Below are 11,197 nucleotides of genomic sequence, written 5' to 3'. Positions count from 1 at the left end.
GATCCCATGCTCTCATTGGTCGAAATTATGGGACCCATCTCCTTGCCGTGTGTATCCGAAAGTTTCAACCAATCGGAGCCCTTGAACCAGTGCTTGGAGTGGTGCCAGATTCTCCAAAAATAGAAGAGCTGTACAAATCCCATAACTAAGAAGTTGCTCAACCAAATCCACCTCAAACCACCGTCCCATCTCAAGTCCTACAAAATAACAAAGAAAGCACAAAGAAAGTCAACACGACGAGTTAGATAACCAACCTACCTCCAATCCTACCCAATAACAAGAAAACATAGGAAAATAACACAAACATATAACCAGTCAAACCTTAGAAACAATCTATAAATATTGCAGGATCCCAAGAAAACAGAAACAACAGTCGCTCGAGCATATATAACTCAGTAGAACAAAACTTTTAGATTGCATATACTTTGAAGCTCATCTGTGAGGCCATGGAAAAGGTTTTGGCCCTGTGTTTCTTGCTCGCCTTAGCAGTCTTAGCCCCTGAGTCTCACGCTCAAGATACATCATGCCTAACCCAGCTTCTCCCTTGCTTGAACTACCTCAATTCGACATCGACCCCACCGAGCAGCTGTTGTGACCCTCTGAAATCAGTTCTCAGTTCAAATCCACAATGCCTTTGCAACTTGCTGAGCAGCAATACTGCAAGTGGGCAGACTGGCATTAATGCAACTCAGGCTCTGCAGTTACCTTCTAAGTGTGGAGCAAACGTTAACGCAGCCTCCTGCAGTACAAGTAAGCATCTCATTTTCATGTCATCTTTTCTTTTCTTTTCTAGCTGGACAAAGGGTACCAAAATCTTGGGTGCTACTAGTCAAGTAAAACAAAACCAGAACTCTTGCTGGCCGTGAAAACGAGGCCCCATCGCAACAGAACAACCACCAATGGCATGGTTTCTAGTTGTGGTTTAGGGTTTAGAGCTCATGGTGTGAGGTTTAATCAATCTTGTATATTTTTTATCTCTAACTTTAAGCTTTTTTTCTTGGAATGGTATCTAACTTTTAAGCTTACAAGTGTTCATAGCTGAATCTAGGACTTAAATAACTATATTTGTTGAAAACAATCAGGAGTTCAAGATTGATATGCAGTACTGTTGGTAATATGATGATGGAACATAAATGATGGTACTTGTATATTCTTGTGCAGGCAATCCCACCGGCACTCCCACTGGCACGCCCACTGGCTCTCCCACGACACAATCCACGGTGCCAAATTCTGCGAGCAGGTTTTCTTTGGTGAACGGATTGCTGGCTGCTGTGTTATCAGTGATCATTCAAGTTTCTTGGGCATCAAGCAGTATCATGGCATGAGTATTTGATTTGTTTGTGTTCTTCTACATTTGGGATTTATTGAGTGATTTTTTTTATCTGTTTTCCTTTTTGTAATTGGTACATTCTTGCCCAGCTACGATCGTTCTTTACAAATAATGTGTCTGTAGCTCTAGCAATACTGAATAAAGATTGATCTTATGATTCAATATTGATTGATTTATGTAATTAAGAGGACTGCAGGATGAAATTTTTTCACTCTAAAAACCAGAAAAAAAAAAAAATTTGTGTCAGTAAATGCCACTCATGTGACATTAGATGCAATTGAACCTTTGCATTCCCAGATAAACATCAAAAATCAGCAAACTCCGATGCATCTATAGTAAAAATCCACCACATCTAAGAAGTGTTTGTAGAATGCAAAGTTCTAAATTAAATTACTCAGCTTCCTAATCAACATAAGGTAGAGCCATCAGATCAGAAGTCCATACAACTATCCTCTTGTTAATTTTAACAAGGGAAACATTGGTGATTTCCTGGTCCTCGAAAGGAGATTGGATCAGATGCTATCTTGCAGGTAGGCTGAGATAAACACCGCCAAAGCACCTAAAGAAAGGCCAAGTAAAGGGCCAGACGGTATGAGTTTACGAGTGGCAGCCAACCGTATACCTGGAAAAGAAAGAAATGAGCTAAGTCTGGGTTTAATTTGTGTCAAGAAAAGTTAATCTTAATTAAGTACACATACCAAATACAGAACAGAAGATAAAGGCAGATCCAAATCCAAGAGCATCACCAGCATTTTTTGTCTCTGGCACTTGCATGAGAAAATACGCCTATATGAAGCACAAAGACCGTTCCATCAGAATAATGAAATTTGTCGCAAAACAATCTTAAACAAATTACTGAAATAAGTAGAAAAGCTGGTTCTGTGTAAAAACATGTGTTACAACTTGGAACAAAGAACTACTTCTGGCTATCAGTACAGTATCACCATCATCAGAGCATAAAAAACACTAATTGCAGCAATAAAAAACAACTGGTTAGATAATACGAATCTGACTTCGTCCTTAAAAAAGCAGACATTTTTTGCAATGTTTGACAAACAAGAATAGAATGAAAATGAGGAAGCTAATGGAAGGTTACTAGGTGAGACCGTGAGAGTAGTGAATGACAAATCAAATGAAGTGAGCAAAGATGTCGCTTACCAAGGATCAAGCTACTCAAATGACTCACAATCGGTTCTCAGGGCCTTCATGGCGTAGAATTACTGCATGACATCAAAGTGAAGTCTAGACCAGGGCACTAATGTATACCCGTGAGGGCATTGAAATATCGGCATTGCCCATGGAATGGTTATAGGCTTTGGCTTGACTGGTCAATATATATATATATATATATATATATATATTGTGGATAGCATACATGGGTCATGACAATGATGTTGTAGACACTTTACATTAGCACATTGGCTGGATTTGGGAGCATTGTGCTTAACTCATAATCGCACATGTCCCAGTGCCAAGTATGAACATATATGTGTTAGTTATGTGTGTACTTTTACAATATGGGCATTTATTCATGATGGTTTAAAGCTTAACATATTTGAAGTTACAGCCTAAATGGAGCAACTGAAAACCACGGTTACAAGGCTAAGAAATCGTAACCTACTCATAAAACAAGCTGGAATGTAATAAGAACTGGATTGGGTTTTGCTCTTGACCAAGGGAACAATGTATGATTTTTTTTTTTAAATGGTGGGAGATTTTATTAATGAAGAGAATGGGTTCACCCCCTGATGCAGGGGTGTTGTTAGGAGCTCAATGTAAGAGGGCAAGGATACAGGTTTCGAGCAGCGAAATGGCCTGTGGAAGTTGACATCACTGAGAATGTCAAAATATTCATAAACTTTGATTCCAATTGGTGTTTTTTTTTTTAAATGCTAGCCAAGACAAGCTTTCCACACCGCTCTCCCTCTAATCTCAATTGAAATGTTCAGAGCTCTGGCTTAGATACATGGCTGGGTTGCATGCATTAAACAATCAAAGTAACTTGCAAAAATACAGACTCTCAGGTTGCTAAAAAGAGCCGAAACATCTGAGTTGTTTTTGAAAACCTTGGGTGAAATCGATCATGTGGCTCTGGTTTGTTTAATTAAACTAAAGATTCCAAGAAAATAACTTTTCCAACTCTTGGTTTTGATGTAAGAGGGTTTTACATTGATGAATTGATGGTACTGTAATTCAAAAGTTTATGCATTAAACCTACGAAATGACAAGAAATTAAGAGTAATGGAAAACTCGAAAACTAATCAGAAAGGTTTGCCATCATCGTATTCCAGTAAAGATCTTCATATCCTAACATTCATTCAAAACATAAGTCTATAATAAGCGCCAATATAGTCTCAAGCCCTAATTTCCACATAGATCCATCTGTAAATTTCATTCAGTTTCTATTCTGTCTATACAATCTTCTGTTCCCTATGTGTGCAAGTTTAGAATTTGAATTTTGAATTTGCGAAGAAATAACTCTGACACCGAAAAGGATGAGAAAATTTTAATCAAGAAGCTAATATAGTGACAATTACTCAACAGGAATGCAAAAAAGGATAAACAAGAGAACAGATCCTCCTTACGGTTGCCATCAGAACGGCTCCTGATACTCCTCCGAGTAGCGATCCGTTGCTTCCAGATCTCGTAACTGCAGTAGAATGAAATCTCAAAGTGAATGATGCAAGGCGATACCTAATTAGGGTTTGTTTGGGAAAGAATAAGCTTACAGGCATAGAGGCCACCGCCGAGGAGCAGGGTACCGTAGACTGCTGATGTTGCAGGGGCGAGCTCTGCGAGTTGAGCATTGCAGAAACGAGTAGCAGATTTCACGGCTATTTTCTTGCCTGTTTTGAGAAGGGGAGTGAAAGAGAGGCCATGGATGTGGGAAGAGAAGGTTTTGGCTTTGCTGAGAGGATGCGAGGACGGGGAGAAAAGAAGAAGAGCGGAGGGATTGGGTGTTGAAATGGACATTATCTTGTCCTTTGCCAGAGAGTGGGAGAGAGATTCCAAACCCTTGTACAAATAAACAGATGGAACCGCAATGCGAAAATTTCGCACTCTGCGAATTTGGATCCGTCCCCCTGTAAATAGTTTAGGGGGAGGGGGGTAAGAGTAAAAATCAGATTAAAGATTTTAAGATTTTAGTTTTTTAACTTCTCTATGGTTTATAGTTTTAAAACCTCTGATTTTTCACCCTTTTTTAGTTTTTCAGTTCAAAAATCCTTCTGAATATCAGAAAACCCTAGTTTATTTGCTTCAGAAGAAAGTAGAGAAATTCATAGGTTGCTCACACTGGGCGTCGGCATTCTGCCGAATTTCTAAAGACTCGGGGTGAAATCCTTCACATAACGCCGTTATTCTGTCGAATTTCACAGAACTACGAGCTATTTTTCTATAATAGCGCCGTTGTTCTGCCAAAATCTGGGCAATCTCGAAGTCCATTCGTCCAAATAACATCGTTGTGCTGCTGAATTTCGGGGAACGCAGGACCCTATTTAGGGCTTCAAACGAACCAAACATTGGGATGTTCGTGTTCGGCTCACTTAGTTTGAGGTTCGACTCGTGTTCGTGACGAGCTTTATTCTATAGGCTCGTGTTCGGCTCGCCAAAATTCAACAAAGCTCGAGCTCGGCTCGGCTCGTTTAGTAAACGAAGGGGCCCGAGCCAAGCTTTTAATGAGCCGAACCAAGCCACGTTCGAGCTTGGTTGGGTTCAGGTTCAACTTGTTTAGTAAACAAAACAAATAAATACCATTAATATAATATATATATATATATATATATGAGAGAACATTTCCTACACACTTGTATAGGTAAGTTACCTACACACTACCTTAAAATACAGTGGGGGCCCACATTGTTTGGGTGATCCAAACAATTCATTTGAATGGTCCTCACATAGATAGGGTGTCCACAAAAAATCAGATCCATAGGATCATCCTAACCATTCAAACTATGGAGGCAAAAAATGCTCGTTATATATATATATATATATATATATATATATATATATATATATATATATATAACGAACATAATCTAAGCTTTAAAGCTCGGCTTTATGAATCGAGCCTAAAAAGTTCACGAGCTTGTCCAAGCCGAACTATACAAAGCTCGAGTTCGGCTCGTTTATTTGAGGAGCCTAATTTTTGGGCTCGGGTTTGGCTCGTTTAGTAAACGAACAAGCCCGAGCCGAGCTTTTAATGAGCCGAACCCAAACATGTTTATGATCCGGCTTGGTTCATTTGCAGCCCTAGCCCTAGCCCTATTATCTAAATAGCGCCATTGTTCTGCCGAAATCTTGGCAAACCCGAAGCTCCCTCATCAAAGAAGCGTTGTTGTTCTGTTGAAATCTCGACAAATTTAAAGTCCTTTCGTCTAATCAGTGCCGTTACGCTGCCAGTTTCTCGACAAGCTCTCACTCTCCTTTGGTAAATTTACATTTATTTCCCAGCTTTCTGCACTTCTATTAAAAAATCGGTGCAGGATAGTTATGGGGTTTAGGGCTCCTTTTGTACTAAATCATGTAACATAAATCCCTCTCCTCTCTGTAAATAGGGCTACGTTCCCTCTCCTTATCCCACCACTGTCTCTGGTTCTACCATAGACAAATGAGACAGAGACGAGAGCCCTGACGCTCCATGGTGTTGGACAAACGGAGGGAATCATAAACCCAGAGTTTCTTTCCCTTTTTGTACTGTCTTTTCGGTTTGATTTTAGTTAACCTGATTGTGGTCGGCTGCGAGATCTTTTGGGACTCATACCACAGCATACGATCTCAATCAGGATAACTATCGCTTATTTTTGTTCTTTTGTAAATTCATTTTATTTACATTCTGGAATTAAGCATAATCCAAATAAAGGATAAAAGGATAAGTTATCATGATTAAAATTTTCAAAAATGCAAAATCAAGTCAAGAGACCGGATTCATCCGGGCAAGAGGGGTGCCTAACACCTTCCCCGATTGAAACCATAACCCTTACCCAGATATCTGTAAGGACCATGCCTTAACAAATAGAGCAAATTAACAGGTCTAGGCCCAGAGCAAAAGAACTCCTTTGGTTACTGATCTTCTAATGAAATTCGGATACATATCCCCTTTTCATCGGAAGAACAAGCACAGGTCCTAGGTCCTAACCTAGGTGGCGACTCTGAATTTCTCTTTCTTGCGGAGTCCAGATAACCGTTCCGAGTCCGCAAGAAACGCAGATAAACAAACACTCCCTGAGTGCCCGATGTGGTGATCCCCCGCCACCCCGGCGCGCGTGGGAAAAAACTTGCTCCCACAATCACGTCGCCTGGTCATCAACAAGGTTGAGAGCAACGCCAACGACCAGATATATAGTCACCAACAACGACAAGGCCGAAAGCAATGCTAACGACCAGACATATAGCCCCAACAATGACAAGGCTGAAAGCAATGCTAACGACCGGACATATAGTCCTAACAAAGTGAATTGCAACACAAACCACTACAACCACAACAAGAGCGTAAAACTACGCTAGGCAACTACACTCACCATGTAGAAGCATCAACAACATGACTCACAAAGTGAGTCCAACAACACGACTCACAAAGAGAGTCCACCAACAACAAACCAACCAGGCCAACAAACAAACCAAAGAACCAACCAACGAACAACCCACTAACAATCAACCACCACCGCAACCAACCTAGCCAACAAGGAACACAAACCAACAACCAACTAAAAGACACCAACCAACCCTAGTCCACCAACAAACCAACAAGCAAATAACCAACTAAAAGACTACTTACAAATACCACAAGAAGACAACAACAAGACAACACTCCATACTTGGAACTACATGACAACAACACTCCCCCTCAAGTTGATGCTGAAGGCTATCAACTTCCAACTAAAAGAAGAACTTCAAGGCACAACATCCTTCATAGACATTTTACCAAACACTTGGTGGGCGCCTTTGACATCAACACAATGGAAAGAAAGAGATGACAAGAAGACAACCACAAGAGACCATACTCGATCCATGGAACTACAGAGGAGACAAGAAGGCAACGGCCAACCAACCAACAAAAGACTACCAAGGAACTCCATGTGGAACCACCAACAACAACAAAACCAACGACAGGGAACATGACAACCACCAACAACAAGACCAACAAGGCAACAACAACATCAAGACAACAACTAAACAACACTCCACCTTAAGAGAAGACAATAAAGAGAACACTCCAAGACCAGAAGAACTACATGAAAACACTCCCCCTTGAGTTGAAGGCAAAATGCCTTCAACTTGCAAAGAAAATATGACTATCAAGGCTCCACACCTCTCTCAGACATTTCATCGAACACTTGGTTGCGCCTTGAAGAACAACACAAAGGCATGGAAGCCAAGAAAGACAACAGAGAGAAGACAACATGGGGAAACCATCGATGGGGAAACCCAAAGAGTAATAGCACACAGAACAACACAAAGGCAAAGAACAACCTTGATGTTGTCATGTAAAGGAAACCCAAAGAAATAATTGCAAGTAGGAGGTGGGTTATGCGATTAATAATTGCATGAGGATAACTTAGGTAATCGCAGGATATGTTTCAACTGAAGCTTGCGATTAAGGGAGAGAGAGAAACATGAGAATGGGAAATAATCACAATGTGGGGTGGTATGCTTGCGATTAATAAACCGAGGAAGGATAACAACACAGATAAGAAAAGGGTTGCAGAAACACACAGACGAGAGAAAGAGGATACGTAGAATGGTGGATAGACTCTCTCTTTTTTTGTTGAAATGGCAATATATTGAAAGAATGGAACCGGGATGGTCCACAAAAATACAAAGAAAAGAAAAATTACATAAAAAACAGACTAAAAATACATTTCACGGAGGGAGATGATCAAACCATTCCAAACCCTCTTTATGGACACCCGATCTCGTAAGGGAATCAGCTTCACCATTGGCTGTTCTTCTAACAAATTTAAACACTATGGATGAACCTGAAACAAGGTCAGTGATCTCCTCAAAGAAGCTAAGAAAGCGTCACGGAGGTACACTCTTCCCAGATAGGCAACTGATTACGTTAGAAGAATCATCTTCCACAATCACCTTATCGAACATATCCCTACTCAGACGTTTTATTCCTCGGAAAGCCACTTTAACTTCCGCTTCATATGAGTCGCTTCTACTAATTGGGCCAGCAAAAGCCTAAGACACCACCCCTGCAGAATTCCTAGCAAGACCACCAATACCTACCGGACCTGGATTACCCAAACTAGACCCATCAAAGTTTATTTTCAAATACCCTTCAGGAGGAGCCTCCCATCTTTGAACTATCTTCCCTCTCCTCACCCCTTCCCAACACACAATTCTCCAACCTTCCCACAGATCAAAAGCTGAAACAAATTAAAACTGCGGAAGACTCTTTGCCCAAAAAATCACCAAGGCAATAATTTTCATAAATAACCAGTAAGATGACTTAGCCACTCCCTTAAAAACTCGCGAATTTCTTTCTTTCCAAATAATCCACCACAAAGCTATCAAACACAGCTTCCAAAGCAATTTTCCTTTCTTCTTCCAAGGCACAAAATCCTAACTTAACACTAGTTCTGGTATAGAGTTTGGAAAAATCCAGCAGAGACCAAACCTATCCAAAATGAGACCCCAAATCTCCCTTGCAACCTTGCAATGAATAAACAGATGATCAATAGATTCACCATCTTCCATACAAAGCGAACAATAAATCTACCAGCCACATTCCCTTTCTTCTAAGAAATTCAATGGTCTGAATCATCCCCCAGCAGACTGCCCACCCAAAAAAGGATACTGATGGAGGCCCAAGGAATTTCCAAACGTCAGCTGCGAGAGGGGAACCTGAAGTATGCACCAACCAAGAGTAAAATGACTTCACAGAGAAGAAGCCGGATGGATCCCAGATCCAAATTCTTTTATCCACCCCACTTTTTTTTATATAGCAATTCTCAATCAAATGAAGTAACCGAGAAACGGAATTTAACTCCCTGTCAAAAAAATTCCTTCTGAAGCTAGGCTTCCAAACCACCTTGGTATCCACCATCTCAAAACAATCACACCACACCAACACATCTTTCTTCAAAGCCGCAGAGAACAAATCCGGAAAAAAGAGTCTTCAGGGGTGCCTCAGAGCACCAAGCATCCACCCAAAATTTTATACGATCCCCTTTGTAAACTTTAAACTGAATACCCCCCTCAAATCTTTGCTTGAACCTCAAAATGTTTCGCCAAACAGTCCCGCCTTTTTTACTTTATGAATCGTCCGAGCACCAATTCCCATTTAAGAAGCCATATTTTCTACCAATCACCTCTACCCACAAGGGAGACTGTTCCATACCAAAATGCGAAAGCTACTTTCCCAACAATGCACGGTTGAACTCTCTCAACTTTCTTATCCCCGGACCACCATTCTTTATCGGCATACAAACGTTTTCCCACTTCACTAAGGGTATGCCACACTTACTATCGGCACCTCCCAAAAAAAATCTTCTTTGAATCTGTTCTATTCTCAACACTACACTAACCGGGCAATTGAACAAAGATAAGTAATACGCTAGTATATTAGCTAACACTGCTTTAACCAGGATGAGTCTCCCCCCCTTAGAAATAAGATTTCTCTTCCAAGTTTCCAACATTCTTTCTATCATTTCCACTAATGGTGGATAGACTCTTCTTCTTCTTTCTCAGCCCTTTGGCTCTGATACCATGTTAGAAGTTGGAGTTTAGATAGAGAGAGGAAGAAGAAGAGGAATGGAGAGTCTCCAATAAGGAGCTCCCATGAAAACGATGTATATGTAGGCCCATCTAGGGCAACATAAGTACAAAGACTATAATATCCCTCACACATGTAATGACTAAACTGCCCTTACACTCTCCAACAAAATGATAGCGAAGGTTCAAAGGGTGAGATTGTCGGAAAAAATTAGTTATGAAAAGTAAAGGGAAAATGAAACCAGTACTTGGGAGGGTGTGCCCGGCTTGATGTATGGAAACATGATCTCACCTAAATATTTGGGAAGTACACTCCCAACTGTCAAGGTCCCATTTGTTCCAACCTAAAACAAAAACGTTTAAATTTATACGGGGTAAAATGTTAACCAGGTGTTTTATGGCCAAAAACTTTTACTCTTGAAAGGTGACAAGTCACTTATAGCCCCCAAGCAACCAGATATTTTAGGCTAAAATTTTTTTTGGTCCTGTAAAGGCCTTAAGTCACTTATGGCCGTCAGTGTAAGAACCCTGATTAACCCCAAAAAAAAAATTTACTTTTACGCTCTGTTTTTTTGGACGTTAAAAAACATAAAACAGACTTTAATTACAACATTTTTAAGTGCAGAAATGGATGTATGAATTCGTTTCACGCTGTAAAAAAGAAACAGAGCTTTAAAAATGTTTTATTCATGTGAAAATGTGAATTGTTTCGCCCATTTTACACCGAACATAACCCCAAGGTCTCCAACAAAAAGATATTTCTCATCTTATTTTTACCCTCAGGCTCCGTTTCTTTCGACCTAAAAAAGAATTTACGTCCATTATTAAGCCCCCAAACCATGCTCAAATGACTATTTTTCTCCCCCCTTCCTCTCTTCGTCAAGGAACTGTAAGAGGTTGGTGAAGGGTCCAGGGAATGAAAACCCAATCTCAGCTTATCTACCTAAAATAAGGAAATGGACATACAAATGTATAGGTGGAGCCCACCTATGCGATGATGTCACCCAATCGTCACTTGTTAATAAATAGTTTAAAAATAGGGAATAGAGTTTGAAAATCCCTACTAAATAGTGAGTTTAATGACAAAAGTTTTTGGAGCAGATTAATGGTTAGGATCAATACATAAGCAGGACCCACCATAAA

The 11,197-nt window shown here is 40.3% G+C and overlaps 2 protein-coding genes across 2 annotated transcripts; one reads left to right on the top strand and one right to left on the bottom strand.

The window, feature by feature from the left end:
* The first annotated feature begins 343 nt into the window (after positions 1-343).
* Positions 344-1,496, top strand: LOC143887896 (non-specific lipid transfer protein GPI-anchored 30-like). The gene is made up of 2 exons (XM_077392136.1): positions 344-750; positions 1,162-1,496. Exons 1-2 carry the CDS (start codon positions 447-449, stop codon positions 1,323-1,325), a joined length of 468 nt encoding a protein of 155 aa, XP_077248251.1. The 5' UTR covers positions 344-446; the 3' UTR covers positions 1,326-1,496.
* A 145-nt stretch (positions 1,497-1,641) lies between these two features.
* LOC143887895 (Transmembrane proteins 14C) lies at positions 1,642-4,406 on the bottom strand. The gene is made up of 4 exons (XM_077392135.1): positions 4,060-4,406; positions 3,916-3,980; positions 2,029-2,116; positions 1,642-1,952 (listed from the first exon to the last, which is right to left on the bottom strand). The coding sequence occupies exons 1-4, from the start codon at positions 4,301-4,303 to the stop codon at positions 1,843-1,845; spliced, it is 507 nt and encodes a 168-aa protein (XP_077248250.1). The 5' UTR covers positions 4,304-4,406; the 3' UTR covers positions 1,642-1,842.
* Positions 4,407-11,197: the final 6,791 nt, after the last annotated feature.

Source organism: Tasmannia lanceolata, unplaced genomic scaffold (genome assembly GCF_043159265.1).
Source record: "Tasmannia lanceolata isolate RefF3 unplaced genomic scaffold, GAP_Taslan_0.1 ptg000012l, whole genome shotgun sequence".
Classification (NCBI taxonomy): Eukaryota; Viridiplantae; Streptophyta; class Magnoliopsida; order Canellales; family Winteraceae; genus Tasmannia; species Tasmannia lanceolata.
The sequence above is the reverse complement of the archived record's forward strand: the minus strand, read 5'-3'. Positions and strand labels throughout refer to the sequence as shown.